This window comes from Anthonomus grandis, chromosome 9 (genome assembly GCF_022605725.1).
Source record: "Anthonomus grandis grandis chromosome 9, icAntGran1.3, whole genome shotgun sequence".
NCBI classification, from domain to species: domain Eukaryota; kingdom Metazoa; phylum Arthropoda; class Insecta; order Coleoptera; family Curculionidae; genus Anthonomus; species Anthonomus grandis.
In genome coordinates this window covers 19,959,956-19,982,633 of record NC_065554.1, presented here as the reverse complement: position 1 = coordinate 19,982,633, position 22,678 = coordinate 19,959,956, and the positions used below count along the sequence as shown (strand labels likewise).

General features: G+C 32.2%; 2 protein-coding genes across 8 annotated transcripts in view; both read right to left on the bottom strand.

Moving 5' to 3' along the window:
- Window positions 1-2: 2 nt before the first annotated feature.
- On the bottom strand, window positions 3-10,126 carry LOC126740310 (putative inorganic phosphate cotransporter). 2 transcript variants are annotated; one of them, XM_050446274.1, is made up of 8 exons: window positions 9,763-10,126; window positions 9,475-9,709; window positions 9,341-9,409; window positions 9,072-9,289; window positions 8,868-9,020; window positions 4,308-4,440; window positions 3,960-4,204; window positions 3-176 (listed from the first exon to the last, which is right to left on the bottom strand). In XM_050446274.1, the coding sequence occupies exons 2-8, from the start codon at window positions 9,482-9,484 to the stop codon at window positions 36-38; spliced, it is 969 nt and encodes a 322-aa protein (XP_050302231.1). In that variant the 5' UTR covers window positions 9,485-9,709; window positions 9,763-10,126; the 3' UTR covers window positions 3-35. The 2 variants fall into 2 exon arrangements, with proteins under 2 accessions (XP_050302231.1, XP_050302230.1); XM_050446273.1 differs by having other exon boundaries at window positions 9,341-9,450; window positions 9,507-9,709.
- An 8,545-nt stretch (window positions 10,127-18,671) lies between these two features.
- LOC126740118 (retinoic acid receptor RXR) overlaps window positions 18,672-22,678 on the bottom strand; it is a 79,781-nt gene continuing 75,774 nt past the window's right edge. For all 6 annotated transcript variants that reach the window (XM_050446031.1, XM_050446032.1, XM_050446029.1 and 3 more), the window contains 2 exons: window positions 19,793-19,976; window positions 18,672-19,409 (listed from right to left, as the gene is read on the bottom strand). In XM_050446031.1, the coding sequence (XP_050301988.1) occupies window positions 19,343-19,409; window positions 19,793-19,976 (251 nt within the window). In that variant the 3' untranslated portion in view covers window positions 18,672-19,342. The remainder of the gene's footprint in view (window positions 19,410-19,792; window positions 19,977-22,678) is intronic.

Below are 22,678 nucleotides of genomic sequence, written 5' to 3'. Positions count from 1 at the left end.
TATTTTTTTTAAACAATTTTTTACTAAAATTCATATCAGTTATCAGTTTCCTTTTTCTTGGATCCGTCGTTCCACCATTGGATATCAGCAGAACCAAAAACCATATACACCAGTGACGTAAGCATACATAGTCCCGCCATTGATAAAAATACCGATCTCCAAAGGATTAAGTCTGTCTAGAAGTAAAGAAAAAATATATACATATATGTTAGACCGTTTACAATCTAAATGTAGCGAACTTAGTCATTTCACTCGAGTATAAATGCAAAATTAGAGATAATTTGTTGGTACGTCAGAAACCAATTGATTGTTAAATCAATTAGAATCTATTAATCAATGTTTTCATTCTTGGAATATCATTGGTCGGCGTTGCTTCGTCTCGTGACAATTCGACACAAAACCACTGAAAGTTACACGGTGAACTAAAAATTAAGATTAAGGACAAGAAGGTGAGTGAATAATGTTTTTTAATATAAATGATATTGAACATACATTTTTATTAATATAAATAACGTTTTAGATGTTAAAGATGCTCTGAGTATCTTTGAAGAGTTTTCAGATGAAGCTTATCAGCTCTAAAACAAAGTTACCTGACAGACCTAATTCTTAAGCTGACTTTACATAATAATTTGGATTGCTACATATGAAAACCTCCCTTCGGTCCTGCAATTATCATTAGCAACATTTATTTCATCTCTAAAATATTTAAACTTTACACAGTTAACATATCTGCAATTTGATTTGCAGTTCTAATTTGCTTTACGAATATCAAATTTCTATCAACTGAATCTCTTAAAAAAATATGCCTTACAACTATATGTTTTGTACAATTCGTTTCAAGTATCCTGGCCATCTTAATACTCAACTGATTATCTTCAAAAATTTGAACATTCAAAATCCCAATTTGGATACAGCAACGAATTAAGTGATTATAAGAAGAAAAACAAATAAATTTCTGAGGGAATAAAGTTAAAAGAAGATCGGATATGTTGGGTGATTATATTAAGAAGGTCGATGATTTCAACTGCAATTTTAAAGAGAGGTACAACACATTGATGCTCAACATGATAAATAAAAAGCGTGAAACAAAGAAAGATAAACCAAAGAGAGTAAGAAGGTAGATTGAGTTCATTGGCAGAAGACCTTCAGAGAAATAATCATATTCCAATTCTTCCATAAAAAATCTGTCTTTTTTCTCTCTTAACAACACTTAACACCTAATCTTCCAACACAATCCATTTCTTTAGCTCTTTCTCTTCATATGCCTTGTCGATTTCAGAGATTACTATCATCATTGCTATTTTTATTTCGACAACTCCTGTTTTGAATAGAACTCCAAATTAAAGTTTCTCTCTCAACTATGGCAAACTTCGTTATTTCAACTTGTAATTGATAAGTACAACAACTACGATCTATTAATCAATGTTTTCATTCTTAAAATATCATTAGTCTGTGCTGCTTCGCCTCGTGACGATTCAAGCGCAAATCCACTAAAGTTTTAAAGAAAGACGACAACACAAAAAATTTGAAATTGAAATTAAATTGTGAAGCAAAGAAAGATAAACCAAGGGTTGATAAAAAAACGTAGATTGAGTTCCTGGGATTAAAACTTTGTTGGTCCTGTATTCAGGTGCTATATCTTGTGAAAGCTCATGACTGAGAGAAGGATCGAGAATAAACGAGATATTAAACATCATTAAAGAGAGAAAAACAAGATACATAGGTCATATCTCATGAGACACGAAAAATACGAATTACTGAGAATGAAAATTAAAGGAAAGATTCAGGGAAGAAGATGTGTTGGAATCAGAACTTCTGGTTGAATGATATTAGATGGTTCAAATGCACGTCAACTGAGATTTTTGGAGCTGCTGTATCCAGGACAATGTTACCCATATGGATCGACAACCTTTGTGAGAAGAGGGTCTGATAAGAAGAAAAGGATCTCTACATCATTCTCTCAACTATAGTAAACTTCCTCATTTCACTCGAATATAAATGCGAAATTAGATATGATGTATTGGTACGTCAAAAACCAATTAATGGTTAAACCATTTAGAACCTATTCGTTCATTCATGGAATATCATTGGTCATTATCACACGATGACCCAAAAATAAGGATTAAGCAATGCTATTGAAGAAACTCTAAGCGATAATAGCATATTTCAATTTCAATTTGTAAGAAATCATATTTTTATTGAAGAAGGAGATGTTATGAATCTGTTGCTCATTTTTAAGGAAATATAAATACTTTAAACACAATCTATTCCTTTACTTTTTCTTCTTTGGTATTTTGAATATGACAACGCCACCTTAAATGAATCAGCGGATATAACATGGAACCATTCTCTTAAGTTTCTAAGCTTCAGATATTCTTCTTTAAATAGATTTTTTCCATTAATTTTTTTAAGGTTGTGAGTTGTAGAATGTCATATCTAAGCATAGGGTCTTGTAGTTAAAGACGTGGTAGATTAACTGTAGTGTCTCTTATAGAGCCACATATTATTATTAAGTCCAAATCCCTTGCCCTTCAAAAGATAATGTTATATAGATAAAGAATAGATAGTTATAATAGCACTAGACAAAATAAGTGAAGAAGTAATGACTCATCTATTGAAGACTGAAATTTGAAATAAATAAAAACATTTTCTATGAAAAAAACATCATTGTAGCTACTAATATCAAAAATTCTTGAAAGCTTTTGTCCATTAATGGAAGTATGAGGGAGTATTAGAACATCGAAGAGTGACCTCGAGTACCTTTAGAAGCTTGAGTCCTTTTTGGTCAGAAAACCGAAGAAATGTTACCAAGGTGGTCACCCTAATCATTCACCATAGGTCATTGCAGAATTTCTCCACCACCAAATTTAATCCTGGCGTCAGCAAGTAAAAAAAGAATCCCGATCATTGGACGAGATGAAGCGCACATTATCATTGGCTTAAAAACATTCTAGCAGTTAGATGATGATGTTATGAAAGTTAAGTTCACCAATTAAAAATGAACTAAAGTAACAGCCAAAGATAGTTGCTTACTGGGCTGAATGGAATTCATTGAATATACAAGCTGTATTGTTAAAAAGAGACTGAGAGAACGTCAATGGAAAATACATATCTAACAGCCCTTTCTCGAAAGCGGGTTCTTCGGGAAAATGAGTATGCCTTAGCTAAGGGCCGAATATAAAGGAACCAGAGGTAAAATGATGCAGAAACTTATTGGTGCAACCTTTGAACGAATTGCCATGGAATTTGGGAGATACATTCAGACCAAAAAGGAAATTTTTGTGTTTTGGGTAACGTATCAAGTCTCCTTTTACTAACGGATTATCTTGCTCTCGATTTCTTGACATCCGTTCAACCACTTTTCAGTCAATACAACAGTTTCTACTCATGTTGATTGTAAGGATCAGATTGGTCAAACTTTAAATAAGATTGATGAAAATCAAAACATTTGATAAAGATGAAGTATATCATTCAAATTACGATTTTAAAAGTCTGATATTACTATTATTATTAAAAATATTAGGACATTCTAGAATTGCCAATCTTAATCAGTAGTAGTGAAAACGATATCTACTAAAGAGGTCTCTAGAGAGAGCCAGTAGTGTTGAGAAAGTGATCTTTACAGCTTTTCAAATGCCATTAATATTACGTTAACAACTGTATAGGCAATTTATATATATATAGACCTCAATGCTCTTTTACACGTAATGCTCATAGAGAAGGCATCTATAACAATGGCTTAGAAGATATGAACAAATACCTGCACAAATGTTATAAAAAAAAGTATGCGAATGGCATAGTGTTTACCACATGTGTGCACCTTAATTTAAACATCAGCCTGGACATATTTGGATGATTTAATAATTCGCCCTTCAGCGGGAAATCTGTTGCTTTGAGCTGTTATGGCTATTCTTCAGCAGTGACAAATCTTACTTTTATCAATCATTTAAGCTACTTACCAAATCTGTCACAACATATTGCACCATAATGGGCGCAAATATACAGAGTACTTGAACTGTGGTATTGTCAATGCAAAAAGCAACACCGGCGAATCTGGGCGTCAAATCTACGTGACTGATCGAACTGCCAAATAAAGTAATAGACTGCATGCCAAGGCCAACATTCAGGAGAAACACCGCAAGGGATGTTTGCTCTGCCCTTATGAATGCAAGCCAAACAATGACGAAAGCTGGTACTATTGCTCCTAAAAGTGAACTAACATTTAATTCCATTTAATTCAAGGCCGCAGTTTATTTCTAACAGAATTTAATAGAAATGTCACTGGGGCTAGAAGTATTGAGGCATACCAAGAAATTGTGATATTCTTCTCCAAGTCATTAGCATTATGTAATTCCTAGATACTAAAAAGTCGCCTAGAGGTGCTAATAAGACTGTAGCGAGTAGCTGCACTATATAAGGTGAGGATGCAGTTGCTCCATTCTAAACATGTAAAATAAGAGTTAGTCCAAGTAACTGAAGTAATAGAATGTTTTTAAATAGTATAATGAAAATAGTTGCTGAAATCTGTTAAATAGTTGCTAAATCTGCATTCCTAGTTCTGTTCGATAATAAGATAAACAAACCATTAGAATTATTAGTTTTCACTGTACCATTAATGAGGATGAACACAGACTTGATCTAGAACTGCAATATTTTATAATATTGCATGAGTTTAGATTAATCTTAAATACCAAGAGTGAGAGATATACAACAATGAGAAATTCAAATATGTAACAAAGAATAAACCTTTTGTAAACTCGGATTCATTTTTAATCCAGTACCACTCCCATAAATCTAAAAAGAGAAGTCTATGAGTTATGCATCAGTCCTCCCTCACATGTTAATTAATTACACAACGAACATTTGAAAGGTCTATGTTCTGAATTAGTTTACGGGATATAGTTGCAGTATGAAGAAAAAAAACGAAACTAACAGATGCGAGCAAACGAGTGGCGCAGTTGGCTGCGGTTGGGCATATTGGAAGACTTAGCCTAAATCTACATTGGTACGTAATTATGGATACGTGACTTTTATCCCATCCACTAGAGCCGTAAAATGACGTTATATATTTATTCAAATTTTTGGTGTTTACAGTGTTGACCTTCCACAATTGCTTTAACCTATCTTTATGCCTTGATTGTAATGAAGTTCTCGGATCCCATAAAGGTTTTCTGACATAAATGAATAAAACCAACATTTCGTCATCTAATTTGCTGTGTTTTTGGCCCCTAAAGTTAAAATATTGTCCTCATTGGCGCAAAGCTCGGGTAAAGTAAAAACTCAGGTAAATCCCTGGTTTTCCTCCATATATATTTGGAAACTTTGGTGTTCCTAATAATTTTGGCACTGACTATTAATTAAAAACTCGCAATAGTCACATTTAAGATATGTGGAACTCGGTGTCGAACCCAAACTCGAAATTCTAAAAAGAATAGTACAAAATAACAACTAGTAAAAAAAAATTGGCAAAAACTCAAAAATAACAATAAAAAAACAAATAGTACAACGGACCAAAAAAACGGAATGAAGTGAATTAACCAACTTCTATCCGTATTTTCCTTCACGTAAGTACGTGAAACCTCTCGAGCCTTTTATTGGCTGATAACAATCACGTGGTCCCAACGGATCCGTAATTACGTATCAATGTGGATTCAGGCTTAGAATAGACAGATGGATCTAGAAAATAATAATATGGCGTCCAAGAGAGAGTAAGACAAGAGATGGCAGGACGCAAAAAGAATGACATTCAGAAAATTGCCAAAACGACCTGAAAAATATGAAAATATTGGATGAAATGATGAATGTGGCATTAATCAATATTTGAAGGTCAATTTCGATTTTTATTTCCAATAGCAAAGAACTATTATAGGGTTCAGCGGAGTAGTGATGTCATCAGCAATAATGGGGATTAAATTTTACTAGAGGTTCAAAAACATATTTCTAGTCTACGCTTGTCATGCATCATATTCCTACTGATAGGATAGCAGTTTTCAAGAAAAAAACTTCCATCTTAAAAAATCACTATATTTTACAGAATCATATGAAATTGGATAATTTCCAGAAAAAAAAACTGAAAAAATAAGTGTGCATAATTAACAAACATTGAAGTATAGCATGATTTTTAAATGGGACTTAACTGAGGAGATTGTGTAGGCCATGGATATATACAGGGTGTCTAAACGAAAACAAAACGGCGGCCATGAGAAGCTCGTAAGGATTTTAAATAGAAACCGCTCGGACACGTCAATTTAGATTACAAGGGGGAAACATTTTCAGAGTATAATAGTACGACCCTCAACTGTCATTCCTTACCCAGGGTGGAACTAACCTCAAAAATGTTAAATAGAATAGTGGGTCGAGTTATACCTTGTTTAAAAGGTATTTCGATTTTCTCTACGGCTATACCTAATTTAAAGGATTTTACATCAGTGATTCTCAAACTTTTAACTATTTCAACATTTAAAACAGTTTTTTGAAAAAAAACCTGTATTAAATGTCGTGTTTTTGGAAAAACTGTATTAAATCGTAATTTATTGTCAAACTATTAATTTAAAACAATCATACATAAACACGAGTCGAACAAAAGCTGAAAATGGCCACCGTTAACCTCCATGCAATAATACAGATTTTGCTCAAATCGACGTTTAGGAGAAAAAAAAACAAAGAATGTCAAAATACAAATAAACAATAAATAATTATGTCACATAGAGGTCAGTTCAACTTGGTCAGAGTGAAATTGGATCATTGATTTTTAGTTTATCGTGTTAAACAAAGTAATACTTAGTCAACATGGTTTATACCCTGCAAGAGAGAATAGAGATAGTGGATTAATTTTTTGTTAACAATCAAAATGCATTTGTAACAGCGGAACTTTTCAATGAAGGTGAAGAAAACAGAAAATATTCAGGGAAAGAGAATCGGTAGCCAATAAACAAAGGAATGTTTAAAAACCGGTAAGGAACAAAACTGTAGGGGTTGCGGTTTTCACTCGCCAGTTAGCTTCTGTATCTGGTATCAATCAGGGAAGGGATTCTAAAATTCATGAGTTCCACTCCTATAAAATAAAGCTGATACATGAAGTAAATGAAGATGTTGAGGATCGGCGCTTGGAGTTCTGTGAAATAGCTAGTAAAAGAGCTTTAAATAATACCAATTATGTGTAACATCTGTTTCTCAGATGAAAGTTCATTTTTCTTGGCGGCACTGTAACCCGTCATAATTGCCGTTATTGGGCGAACCATAATCGACACATTTATCACGAAGCACATACTCAACATCCCCAAAAATTAAACTTTTGGTGTGGCATTTATGGCGATCATATTATAGGACCATTTTTTATATAGACCATATATATTTCGTTTTTTATAGCCAATAATCTTGATGAGGATATATACCTCAGGTTATTACAGAACGAACATTATTGAAAATGACAATAACAATTAATACGTTGAAGGCGAGGTGATATTTCAGCAGGATAATGCGTCGCGTCATTACGCAATAGCTGTTCGTAATTATTTAAATAATTAACATGTCCATAAATGGTCGCTGGATTGGACGAAGAGGCGCTGTTGAATGGCCCGCGCGGTCGTCAGATCTTTCACCTCTGGATTTTTTTCTGTGAGGTCATCTAAAGAGTAAAATTTATGCTACCCAATCAGCTTCAATAGAAGAATTGCGCGAAAGAATTACATTTGAATGCCAACAGACAACACCTGACCACAGAATAAACGATCTCAGATCTGAGATCGTTTATTCTGTGACCTGACATGCTACGGAATGTGCGACGTCGACTTAAACAAAATCTGTATTATTGCGTGGAGGTTAAAGGTGGCCATTTTCAGCATTTGTTGGACTAGTGTTTATGTATGATTGTTATAAATTAATAGTTTGACAAAGAATCCTGATTATTTTCCAAAAAACTGTATTAAATGGTAAAATGATCAATAGTTGGAGAACCGTTAAACTAAAATCCATTAAATTAGGTATAGCCATAAAGAAAATCAAAAGACCTTTCAAACAAGGTATAACTCGACCCACTATTCCATTTAAAATATTTGAGGTTATACTCTGAAAATGTTTCCCCTTGGTATTCTAAATAGACGTGTCAGAGCGTTTTCTCTTTAAATACTTTACAAGCCCGACATGGCCGCCGTTTCGTTTTCGTTTAACCACCCTGTATAAATTCGGACGTGCATTGTTGTGCATAAGTACAAAACCAAACCAACAAACTTTATGTTAAATAACAAAAAACCTTCAATGGGAACCGGATTAGTCCGAAAACACAATCCCAATGATTGGACTTTTTTAGAGAAATAGAGCTCATCGTAGTATTAGTAGATATACTCTACCACTATGAATTATCACACTTATTTGGTATTTTTACCTCTTTGATTTATTCTCTTATTAATATGTTACATTGAACTGATTTTAAATTAAAATGTTTACAATGCAACATATTGGATATAGGTCAAAAATTCTTATTGGTATAAAATTGATACGACAGAATAAACAAATGAAATGAAAATAATTACAGGAAAAACAAAAAAAAAATCAGCATCTGTAATGTCTCCTTATTTGACGAATATTTTTCACAGAAAATCATGTTTTGTAATGTAAAACGCGTGAAGAAAATCCATGTTAGAAAGTCTTCAGGTTGTTTTACTATTTTTATTAGCAAAGAGTCATAATTTATAAAGTAAAGTTTGTTAGTCATAAGAACTCGGTTGTCAAAAGAACATATTTGAGTATTTGGGCCATATTTTGATGTAATATTAAAGAAAAAAGACAAAAATTTATTAAAAATTAAGATGATAACTTCTCTTATCTGAAATACTTGTTATCTAAAGATAAATATCTAAGGTACTCACCGACGCTATATCAAAATTGAAAATATTTTTCAAATACGTGGGCACTTGTGTTTCGCTAATGGTTAATACCCAAGAATAGCCAATATTCGCTATCAGAGCGGACCAAAAAGGTACAGAAGTAAAAATGGCTTTTAACGGAATAGATTTGTTCTCCTACAATAAAAATACATACAATAATTTTTTATATCTTGAAGACCTTTTTACAGTTTTCTCGGCAGACTGCAAAGACTCCTCGATGTACTTTCGTTCACTTTTTGTAATCCGTGGGTGCTTTTTTGGCGAATCTGCTGCAAAAATCCACCAAATTACACACCATAAAATACAAAACACCCCAAAAATATAAAAGGCAGCCGGCCAACCCCACCAACTTGCTGATACATATCCAGTTATTAGCATTGATATAATGCAGCTAACATAATACCCTAAAAATGTATAATTCAAGACATTTACTAATGAATATTTAACATTTTTACCCGCCATGACAATCATGGTTAAGAAAGACCTTTCGTTGAGTGGTATCCATAGGCCAAAAGCTGCCACCACTCCGGGATAGTAAAATCCATGACATATACCTTGAATAACCCTTAAAAAATTAAATTTTACTTACTAATGTTCATTTATGGTATTTTTCTTGACCACCTGCAAACTATCAGACCATTGTAATCCCAGCGAAAGACTATAAAAGGAATAATAAAAAACGTCACGCTGTTAATAAGGGATGTGATAAAAATGACGTTCTTTAAGCCAAAACGCAGATAAATATATCCGGAGAAGGGCTGCAGTGCCACGTAGCTCCAAAAAAAGGCTGAAAGTATTACTCCTGTATTAGTCCAATCGTAAGTCTAAAATGTTTTTGTAATTTAATTTGATTTAAGGAGTGCAAAAAAAAACTTACCGGTATATCTGGATTTGATGAGGCAGTAGAATCAATCATAGCAACAATGGCCAAAGGCAAGATAACTCTTGTACTATACATAAACAGCATAAATGTATGAAGTAAAATGGACATTTCATGTCTTATTCCAAATTTTGGAACTTTTGAGATTGTTTCAATTTGCGCTTCCATAGCAAGTATTATTAATAAATATATATAATATTATATTTGCGGTGTTATAAAAAAAAATATGCTTTTATCAGCCTAAATGCAATTAACTAATTAGTTTATCGTTGTTTCTGTGTTTATCATTTTTTAAAGTAATTATTTTAAAAAGGTAAAGAACGAATGCAAATTCTTAATTCAAACTGACAATCTCCCAAAAAAAATCCTTTAATTATAAATGTTTAAAAATATTTTTGAGTAAATAAAAAAAATTATCTTAGTTGTCTCATTAACACGATAGATTATAAAATTTTTATTATGGCAGGTTTTGTATTGGTGGCACTTAAAAACATTTTATTTCTACTAATATGATTTTTTGTTGAATATAGGAAATATAAAAATCTTCGAATATATCAGTCGAAGTAAAATGTATAAATGTTTTCAAAGACATGCTCCGCATGTCGTATTTAATGTAACAAAATTAAGTGCGTATACATAAATCTCTCGTAGTTATTAACCCTGGTCTTTAGATATTTACCAGTCTGTCCTATAAATATTCTTGTACACAGGTAGGAATATCGGTAATGGGCACTGTAAAATCTCTGAGTCCCACAGGGGTCCATTTTGGGACCTCTGTTATTTCTATTATACACCTTTGATATGAATAAAACAACTAGATACTCCCAAATACAGTCTTATGCCGATGACACACAAATGTTATACACCTTTAATCCTAAACATTATAACGATGCAGAAACCGAAATAAACAGTGACCAAAAATGATAAAACCAAGGTCTTATTCTTTACATCAAGCCCCAACTCAGAGTTTCTTAGCGGATACATTCATCTTGGGATGGAGGATCAGCAGCTTGTCTTTACTCGAACATAGCTAAAAATTTGGGAATTTTATATACAAATACAAATACAAAAAGATTTTATTTGTCAGTTTTACAATCAAGTTACAATATTGTGTTCACTTATTTTATTATGACAAATAGGAGTGTCTCTCGATTAAAACAACCGTTTGCCTTCACCATCAGTAAACTGTAGTACAAGTGAGACAACCTTTTAAAGAACTTAAACAACTATTTACATTCCAGTTGCAATACATTTTAAATATTTATGAGACAAAATTAAAAGAACCTATATTGGAATAGGAATGTAAAAACATAAAAAAATCAAGAAAAACCACTAGGAACCACTAAACCACTCATAAAGTGATATACCCTCAATGGGGAATGGGGATACCAGCTTAGATAGAGAGGCAGCGCTGATGCGAGAAAGCGAGAAGGGGGACCGGCATGCAGAGAAATGCAGATGAACGGGCGAAACTAGTCGGAGACACGTAAAACTGTTTGTTTTTTTTTTTGCAAGTACACAAACAAAAAAACGAAATCAATTATTATTTTGACCCAAAAGTATTTTAAATGTTTAATGTTTAAAAAAGCTTTGGAGAGGTAATTCCTTTAGTTCTTGAGAGAGACTGTTCAGTGTTCAATATCTGAACAGCAACAAATTTAAAAGAACGCCTAAAACCTGCTGACGTTGATTGAATAATAGTCTATATTCAATCAACATAATAGCCTATTATTCAATCAACGCTGCTGATCTGTGGATAGGTACAATAAAATCGTTATTTCGAGTTGCATGAGAATGGACAAATTCTTGAAGCTGGTGTCCTAAATATGCCGGTTGATTATTCTTATTATTCATATTAAGAATTTGATTCGCGTTAAGATACGGTGTTATGTGATGTCTTATATATAGAATGTTATATGCCAATCTTGTGCAGGAATTTTAAACTCTTTGAATAGCCTTTTTGGTGCTTACAGATAAGGAATCTCCATAAATTACGTCCCCATAATCGAACAAAGACAAAACCATACTTTCGCAAAGTAGATATTTCTGTTTTGGGGTGGAAAATGTTTTTATTTTATAAAGCTGCCTTAATCTTAGATATGCAGCTTTAATTTTGTTTTTAACATGGGTTTCGAAACCCATGGATTGATCGAAAATTATACCCAAGTTTTTTGCTTCTGCTACTATTGGGATTTGTGTATCATTTATTTTAATAGAAATGGTATTTTTTATATTTTCCCTTAATAAATTATTTGCCGACATTATCAGAATTTTTAATTTAGTAGCATTCAACTTAACGTTATGATTCTCTGCCCAAGCATTTAGGTTTAATAAGTCTAAATTCAGTTTTTCTTTCACTGTATTTAAATTTTCGCAGCTCACAGGTATGTATATTTGGGAGTCATCAGCATATTGTTGTAATCTCGAGAACTTTATTGTTTCCTGCATATCTGACACATATATTGAAAAAAGCAGGGGTGAGAGTATCGACCACTGGGGTACTCCTCGATTACAGGGCATAAATGTGGAGACTTTGTTTTTAGAAACCTGATTATATGACATATACAACACAAGGCTTAGGTTTGAGGATCATAATTCAACTCTGAGTAAAAGGACATATGTAAGTTTAAAAGTTTTATACGCAAACAAACATATTTTGAACTTTAAAGTGCGTAAAAAATTATGTGAAACATATGTTTTATTAAAATTGACTCACGATTTAACTCTCTTTTACCCATGTTTTACAGCTTGAAAAAATGAGGCTTCAAAGGATGCAAAATAACTACTGTCGATTTATTTATGGACTCAAGAAATTTGACTACATTTCATCAAAGTATAAGTATTTTCTTTTAATGTTTATTTATAACATTCTAGATACAAACTTGCCTTTATATTTAAGATCTAAATTAATCTTTAGGGATGAGACCCATCAGCGCTCTTTGAGAGTAAGAAACAAGTAAATTATACCACAACATACTACTGCGTTATTTCAGAGAAGTTTTTTGTTCATAGCTGTGTTATTGCATATAATTTTTATAATTTTTTTCATATTTCTAATTCTATCTCAATTTTCCGAAAAAATATAAAGAATGTGTTGTTGTTTCATCGAAATGTTTAGTTTTTTTTCCAGGACTAAGATTACAGTTTTACATTGCATTTTATAAAATTCATTCTTCAACTTTTAGTGGATTGTAGTAATAATTATATCTATAGGAGGCCATATTAGTATTTATATATTTTTTCTTATAGACATTTAATAAATGCGTGTATAATTTAAGGGTTAATTTAAGAGTAGCGGTTTAGTGACTACACAAGCTAGAATTCACCCTTTAAGATTTAATAATGCAATAGTGTTATTATTCTTAATAAAGACATTATTTATTTATTTATATCCTCCAGGCATTCTGTATTGTTTTGAAGCCATCCATATATGTAGCACCTCTGATGACAGGTATTGTCTTGGTGGCGTAAAATTGTGACTTATAATTTTTTTTTCATTTCAAATGAAGTGCAGAAAAACACCATTAACAGAAACCTGTCCATTATTATAAAATTCTAAAAATTTACTGGTATTATTCGTTTTGCATCAAGTTTAATTAGTCCACGAGACTTCCTTTACATCATAAGGTTTGCAATACTTGTATTACCCAGGGTAGCTTTCTCTTCAGACTTTCAATATTCCGCTTTTTATTTTTCACGGAACTATATATTACATATCCTACTAAATTTCGGATGTATCCATGATGTATGTATTGACAAACTGTACTGACAAACAAATATCTTGTAACCATAATAGCAATTTTTTGCTAACGAATTTTAAAGAAAATTTAATGCTTTTTGAAAAAATTTATATAATATTAATAATAATAATAATAATAATAATAATAATAATAATAATAATAATAATAATAATAATAATAATAATAATAATAATAATAATAATAATAATAATAATAATAATAATAATAATAATAATAATAATAATAATAATAATAATCTATTTACGTCGCTTCTCAACGACCAAATATAAGTACTATACTACCAACAATATTCTACAAGAACAATAAAAAGGTAAGCGCCAACTTTCTATTTATGCACTGATTATAAAACAAGCCCAGACCAAAAAGAAAAATCTCAATATATGCTACATTGATTATCGCAAGGCCTTTGATTCTATCCCTCACAACTGGACAATGAAAGTACTGCAAATTTACAAGACATTCAGAGCTCTAACCAAAGACTTTTTCAAAAGTTTCTTTATTACCATCCAAGATGAGTAATAAGAAACGGAATTACGAGAAACACGGCGTTCAACTTCAATTCGATAGATGCGGAAAATGTAATACCGTTGGTGAGTTGTCGACAGCTTGCAGATAACGCCTATCAAGGTCGCCATAATCAAGCTGCTGAAATTATTCACCAACAACTGGCTCACAAAAATGGTCTTTTTGAAACCTGTCCACCATATTATAAATACCAGTACTCCGTAATTAGAACTGAGTAAACGTTTGCTAGATAGATAGCGTTGATACCTCATACTATATTTAAATATTTAAGGAATAACATGTTGTGCTGATTATTTTGCAACACTCAAATGCTCAGGCCAGTCCAGATTCTGATCGTTATGGATTCAATTCAATTTGTTTTAATTCAGGTAATAATAGTCAAAGTCAAGTTAAAAAGTGCTTTATTGTTAAAAAAAAATACATTTTTCTTAACAACGCATGATATATGTACTGATACTCAAAAGATAGCTTAACAAGATGAATGAAAATAATTATACCTCAATAAAGTAGTAAAATATAATTTATAAAATATACAAAGTAGTGGTAAAACATATGATTTAAGTTATAAAACCAATTATGAAATAGTAAATCAGAATAAAATATCAAAATCTGTTAAAACTTAAAGTATAAAAAATAAAAGGTATTAAAACTAACGGGTATACCATAACCCTTACGCTCCCGAGTCTACTTTTTTTAGAATTTTAAGACAAAACTTTACGCCAATGCTTTTTATGACCTCATTAGAGATCCTAATTTTTTTCAGAAAAAAAAAATCACATTTGATAAGATTTTAGGGACTCTCACGATTGTGTTGGATAGGAGTCAAAATGATACTGGCACAAATGTGAAAAAAACGAAAAATATATTGAAAATGTTTATTTCTACGAAAATACCCTACTTAACATAAAATGTTTTGAAGCAATTTTGGTTTTTTTGTAAACATAAGCAAACATTACACTTAATACATTTGATTCTTGATCTACTTTGACAGGATTCCAGGCGACAAGTGTTGGGATTTTTCCTCATGTACTGGCGAATGATCAAACCCATCAAATCTTTTATCTTCACAAGGTAGAGGTGTATATCTTACCTTCTTGGCAGAAGGTTCTTCATTTTCATCCGTTTGAGCGTGTTCATAGTTTAGATTTCTTTTTTTTGTTTCACAAACCATAAATTCTCCTGATGCTAGTGGAAACTGCAAAAAATCTAAGATTTGCTTTAAACTATATCCATTTTTTTTACAGTCATTTCGATATTCCATCCAGCTATTCACAATAGCTATGTCAAATAAGTGTAGAATGGTTTTAAATGTCCATTTTCGGGTTTTAAAGTATGTTCGATAAGCCTCAGTCATTTGGTCACAAATATCAACTCCGCCCATCTTTTCATTATAAACTTTAATTACATTTGGACAGGATACTTCTATATGTTTTTTTGTGTTTTTATCCCATCTATGAACAGTTTTTACTGGTTCTATTCCAAAAGCCGTAGATGCCATGACGACTGATTTGTTATCTTTCCATTTTGTCAAACATACTTTCGTAATTTTTTACGTGCACTTCTGCGTCGCCTCTTTTTATAGTACCAACTTTTTGAAATAAACATCCTTTTACTCTGTTTGTCATTATGGTTCCCATTCCTTCCATTTTTAATGCTTCCAGGTGGCAAAGTTTGTATTAAACGAAGAATAACTGATGGCCCTAAACCAAGTTGTTTATCTGGCAATGGCGTCAAGGAACCCCGATATATTTCGAAGTCCAATATTGTACCACAAGACGTTGTAATGACAAAATTCTTAAGTCCAACCGGCGTTGGTTTATTTTTGACAAATTGACGTATAGGACGTCGTCCTAAAAAGAGTATCATTTGCTCATCAATTGAAAAACAACCATTCTCTGGCCTGTGAATTTCAAGACATCTTTGTCGAACTCGGTCTATCATTGGTTGAACTTTCCAGAGATGATTCTTCTTTTTGATATCGCATCCGATACTGATAGATTATCGACTACGTTCGAACGAAAATTCGTTCGAAGTTTATAAAACCTGTCACGCGCCATAATATTAGCTATGAGAGGTAATCGATATTTGATACTCCAGTAAAGGTGGATTCTAGGAAACTTAAAACATCCCATAATTGCATGCATACCAAAAAATTGCCTAATTTCTTCATCAGTCAATTTTGCAGTGATTTCCCTACCATGTTGTTGCAAGTAATATTGAGAAGTTAACGCTGTCCCCATTTCAAAAAACTCATCATTGAAATATCTACTAAAATAACCCCATGGACTCAAAACCGGCTCAGGTTCATGGTTATTAAACATAGTAGGGATTTCTTTGCCTTCAAATGGCTGCTTTACCCATGTTGGAGCAGAAGACTTTTTTTGGCTGGTACTAGGTCTAGGCGCGTCCTCGTTACTGCTGCTGCTGCTGTCGCTGCTACTTTCGGACTCTTCATCTTCCGATAAAACGCGTTCGGGTGGAGCAAAAAATTCATCATTATCGCTTTCCACCTCGAAATCGGACTCAAGGTCATCAAGGAGTTCATACACGTCATCTGAATGATCCTAGAAAAAACATAACTATTAAAAAACGGTACCGAATTTTTTTTGTATTGGTTGGCTCCCAGCCGTTACAATTGTGATACAGCGACATAGTACGCACTTCTAAAAATGGCCGCAAAATATTTTGAAATATTTTTGAGCTTATTAGGGAAAACAATGCATTACTTAAATAATTTGACATTAAAAACACGGTTTAAATTAATTTTAGTTAAAACTTACCGTTATTCGCCATCACAAGTCACAAGAATTCGAAAAAACAAAAAAAAACGGTAATTCATGCTCCTCTGCCGAAGTCAAAATGGCTACTAAATCCAGCCCGTGCGTTAAAAGCATAAAGAGGTGTCTTGCACAATCGTGTCAATCGTTTTGGACAGTTAAAATATCATTTTGATGTTTATATCCCATGTACAAAGACTCACACAATTGTGACATGCTGGAGCGTAAGGGAAAGCACTATAAAATTAATTAAAAAATATATATAAATAAAACCTTAGCCTCATTCACAACAAGAAAGGAACCCATACAACTATACAATATCCTCAAGGACGTCTCGGTAGAATTCTTCCTCTTCTAATAAGGTTTGCTTAAAGTGACTTCTTCAGCAATCCTATAGAAGTCCTTAATGAATTAGTTGCTTTTAAACCAATAGGCAAATTATTAAAAATTTTTCGACCCTCATATAACAATGACCTCTTCACCAAAGTACTGTTAGGAATCGGTAAGGGTAAATTAAATTTCTGACGAGTCACATGCAGTGGTGGTAGAATACACCACTAAACACAGGCATAAAGATATTAAAAAGACTAACAGCATTATATGTATAAGATCTTGCAAAAACAGCCGCTGAGTGAAGTGGCTTAGTTAAAGTATTATATCTAATATTACGAACATGAGTTTGATATCTTGGAATAAGTTTTGCAATTAGACTATTTTTAGTAAAAAGTGGATGTTAAAGATCGATGCCTACAAATTTTGTATATTTTGCCAGGTATGCGACTTGATTAACAATTAAAACTTACATTATTTACTTAAAAAATAAAAAGAATGACACTACCCTGGACAATGCCGTGGTAAAGAACCCCTTCCTCTGAAAAGTACTTTTGTACTTCCAAATAAATATCTTTTGTCGGCTGTCAAGTATGTAGGAGTCTGCAAGTATTATATGATTTCAGCTATCAAAGGCCTTAGACAAATCTAAAAATATACGCATGAAGCTGTTTCCATCTTTCCAGCCTTTCAACAAAATCGTATGTGAATGTTTCAAAAGGTCACCGAGTTAACCATGTTAAGATTTACTCATGAATTTCTTAGCATAGAAAAACTGCGGAGGCCTTGTACACAAAACTAATGGGTCTATAGTTTTCGAGCAAAGATTCATCCCCTTTTTTATACAAAGATTTTAGCAAAGCTAACTTTAACTGATGAGGGAACGTGCCGTACTTAAAGCTGATGATAATTATTTGCTGAACCTTCATCATAACATGCAGCATTGTTATTTTTCAATTTTGAGATTATTTTTTAAAGTGCAACTGGTGTTTCCATTTCCAAGTTTATTCTATTGTTTTAATACTTGCAGAAATAAGTTGTAAGATATCTACATAAAATTAACTAAAAACTGTCTCTATACGTCCCAAAATCAACATCCAGTAGATTGTTTGTTATTTCAGTAAACCTTTTAATATCCTCCAAGTTGCAACTAACATTGATAAACTTTATTATTGTAATCTTTATTTTATTCAGAATATATTTTCTTACCCCTTGCCACTTGAAGAAATAAGGGTGAATGCCGCCCTCGCTCAGATGTTGGAGTTTTATTGATTAATGTGTAAATATGCCCCTTTAAGAACAAAAGTATACGGATTCGAGGATTTTTTAAACTTTCAGATTCAAAACCGTAAACCTTGCCAGACTGTTTTCAATAGGCCACCCTGTATGTATCTATTTTGAATTATATTTAGACCAAGAAATGCGCTGTTACTCAAAAGGTTTAAAATTGCTAATTCATTATTTAGTTAAGAAATTATATTACTTGTTACTGTTTACAAATAAAACAATATGATAAATATTAAAATAGAATTTATTAAAAATATAATTTTACATAGGATAAAATTGAAATTTATAAAACTTAATTTAAAATGTTAATAATAAACATTAATAGTAAATTTTTTTAACCCTAAAAAAAGAAGAAATTGGACTAATGTAATCCAAAACAATTTTAAAAATTTCGCTCCTAACTTATTTATATAAAGAAAAGATGATCAAAATATAAATAGGAATAAATATCAATATATTTTTTTAATAACTAAATAATTATTATTAAACTTTGTTAACACAACCAACACGTCCAATACACGTAACAACTCCCTTGCCTTAAAAATTTTGAAAATTTAGCTTTGTACTGAAGTATACAAATGTAAGCAACAAAAATACCAGGGGCAGGTACTTAAAATATACAATATTGTAAAAAAAAATGTTAATTCTAATAATACCTTCTTCCGAAAACAAGTTAATATTTTATTTATTTAAATCACAGATCTCAAAAAAAGAGGGCAACATATTGAAAAAACTCTTTCTTTATTTGCGCTTTCTCCCTCCAAAAATGATTTTTTGTAACTATCGTATAACTGTCGCCATTGTTTGACTTATGCAAGGCAAATAATGACATTTCTGGTAATAACTGGAAACGTTAACTGCCTAAATTCTAACTATAACTGCGGAAATCTATTTTTCTTAAGAATTTCGGGCGTTTTCCAGCATCTCCGTCAGGAACGAGTCGAGGGATACACCCGAAACAAGCCTGTAACAAATACACATATAATAGTTATTTATTACGTAACAAGTGTGTTGTAAAATGATTTTTTATCGATTTTTTTTACTACCGAAGAAAACATATTAATAAAAAGGATTTATAGGATTATTATTGAAATCGTAAGTTATAAATTGTCAAACAAGAAAAATAAAAGTCTAATACACACTTAATAACTCAAAGTCGTCAGAAAATGTAATTGCTCATAAGTCTATCAAGAAAACTCTGTTGATCATAATTAGTTCGGTGAAAATTTTCATAAAATAATCGTTTTAAACGTGATGGTATAGGATCATTTAAAAAAAAAGTGAGTACTTTACGCACGGTAATAGAAAATGTTTTTTTTAACACGTTACCAAAACTAAAAAACGTACCTATAAAAAAACAAATGATCCTGACACTTAAGCCCTATAGATCTGAGCACCGGAAGTCGCAACAGTAACTTGGCAAACCTGCCTGGTTCAGTAGGATATTTTGTCCTCACGTATTCCTCTAAGACTTCGTAAATTTTTTCTCTAACGACGTTCACGTTATCCTTGCAAAGAAGACCACGAAATTCTGTAAAAAAAATAAATTAAAATTATTAAGCCAATAATACATTTTCAGATAACACAAAACATGCTAGAAACCTACCAAAAGGCTTTGCACATAGTGCATTCAGCCACTACCTTAACCTAATCGATATGTATGTTGTATGTTATCTACTGTATGTACATCTATTTAAGGGAATTTAAATATGGGCACACTTTTCACTCCAAGGGGTCCGTCAAAGCGACTTATATACACACAACACTGTACCAATCGGAAAGATAAGGATTTTTACATAAGGTAAAACATATAGGAGAACTCAATTAAAGCTTTCGTTCCGCCATTTGAACAAATTTAACTAGTAAATGGAATAATTGTAAATAAAAAATTAAAAGCAGTTCATCATATCGCTTTAGGATAGACGTTTGCGTTTTATATACAAGCGGATGTCGAGAACCAGAGAGAGAAACTGAACACTAATAGGCAAAGTAAAATTACTTGCCTTAAGAAACCGAAGAAAGATAACTCCAACCATCAGTTTTCATCAATAAAAATTACAACGGGAAGGTATGTTATTAGGTTAAAACAAAAATATATTTTTTCGCTAACGGATGTTGTTCAAAATAAACCATTTCCTACCTGCCCTACAAAACCGAAGAAAGATACTACTACTCTAACTGCAGGCATTTGGCTAATTTTTTGACTGCGAATGTTCAGGAACTAATAACAGGAACATCAATGTTCAGGATTGATGGTTGTGTCGCAAAAATGCAGTTAGGAAAACTCAAAGGAAATCGAATTTTCGGTTCGGAAAATGATACGGATAAACAAAATATGACATTAAGGTACAGAAAATACATAATACATGGTAAATATACCCAATTTCACCTCCTAAAACCAGATATTTTAGGTGAAAACAGAAGAACCTGTCTCTTCCTTTAACAGTGTGTCTGTCCATTATTGTTAGAAGAATCACTAAAAAAGAAAATAATGAAAACCAGAGACAAACAACAGTCTCCGGAGACTTGAGAATAATATAGTAGAAATCTAATTTGTTATATCGTCATCTGTTTAAATTCTATCTTTGTACTTTTGTGATTATAGATAAGTAACCTATAATCATTCAGGTAAGGCTTATTACTTTACTTACTTTTATTTTATAACGCAAATTACTTTCATGATTATTTCTATAAACTAAAGAAAAAATCTTATTACCTCCTTACTCTCACTTTCCAGAGAAAAATGAGAGAAAAATAAATCAATGTGACATACCGATTATTTTTTTATTAAGTTTTCTAGAAATTTCAAGTCCGTTGTTCGAAGATTCAATCCGTAGTTTTTCTATCATGGTTCTTTTGCTGAGATATACTATATCATCTCCAAAACGCAGGTGGCTTAGATATACTCTATCCACCTCAGTACCCTAGTGTGTCTTCTTAGTTTAAATCTTTAAATATGTCTTTCTGCTTGTTTTATTCTTCTATTCACTGTTATTTTATTCGTTGTTGTTTGTTTATCTATCTTATTTGAATGGCAGCATTCTGTCGGATATGTTTGATGAATATGTAGAGTCAACCCTTGCATTATTTAGAGGTTCCATTCAGAATCAACCCTTTTTCGACTGAAACCAAGCCTTTCGATAATCTATAAAGGTCAGATGTAAAGGCAAGTTATATCCTATGCTCTTTTTTTTATCAGTGTTCGTATTGTTTGTCGCTTGTCGATTATGCTGAATCCTTTTCGAAAACCAGCTTTTTTTACTGGTTGGTAAGAGTGAAATTTACTAAGAAGTCTGTTTGTTATAATTTTCGTGAACAACTTATATAAATAAGATAGTAAATTAATAGTTCTCCATGTTGTTGACATCTCCTTCTTTGGATAGCAATATAACCAAGGTTTTTTGCCATTTTTCTGGGATTCCTTCCTCATCTATACGTCTATTCAGCAATATTCTAACGCTCTCTAGCAGATCGTTCCCTCCGATCTTTAAAATTTCGTTAGTAATTCGGTCTTCGCCCCGCCTTTTAATTTGGTTCAGTGGATTTTTTAAAGAAAAAAAAAGGAAATTTTAAAATATTACACCCTATTTCCTCAAAACAGATGTATCCTGCGACTATTTATTCTTGCGTCATTTTATATTCTTTGAAGCAGATATTTACGGCCCTCACAGTAAGGGCAACAAACAATAATTGCATATTCCAAAATACTACGTACAACAAACAAACAGAGAATCTCAATACAATTTCCAAATACCTCATCCATGAAATTCGGTCTAAATTTTTTTGTTTTGCATAGGGTAAACATTCGTCATAGAGACTAGCTAGTTATATCCGTGAAAAACGCTGACTATTCACCATATTCACTATTCACACATTTCCAATGGCGTAGTTGACTAAGTTATCACCGTGAAAAATGCCGACTCTCCATAGCGTAGTTAGCTGCATCATCGGATTTTTTATGCTATAAACCCTTAGTTTTCAGATTAGAGTAAATTCTTAGTTTATAACCTGTTGCTTCATGTTATTTTGTCAGTCGTAATTTTCCAAATAAATAAGTTACTTTTTAAGAAATCGTTGTATCGTTTAATGTTCATAATTGGCGCAGTCGGTAGGATTGTGTCTCAAAAGCAGGGAGTGTTTTAACATTGATGGCGCAATCCAAAAGAACCAGCGCCATCTAGCATCACAGCTGTAGACAGGCTTCAAGAATCACGAGAAGAAGTCACTATAAAT

Bases quoted from the DNA above. Each gene is read 5' to 3' on its own strand.
- LOC126740310 (XM_050446273.1), bottom strand. From the start codon at position 9,933: ATGGAAGCGCAAATTGAAACAATCTCAAAAGTTCCAAAATTTGGAATA. The intron at 9,451-9,506 runs GTGGTCAAGAAA...TAATTTTTTAAG, and splicing joins AATGGTCTGATAGTTTGCAG to GGTTATTCAAGGTATATGTC. The intron at 4,205-4,307 runs GTATGCCTCAAT...GTTCACTTTTAG, and splicing joins AAGAATATCACAATTTCTTG to GAGCAATAGTACCAGCTTTC.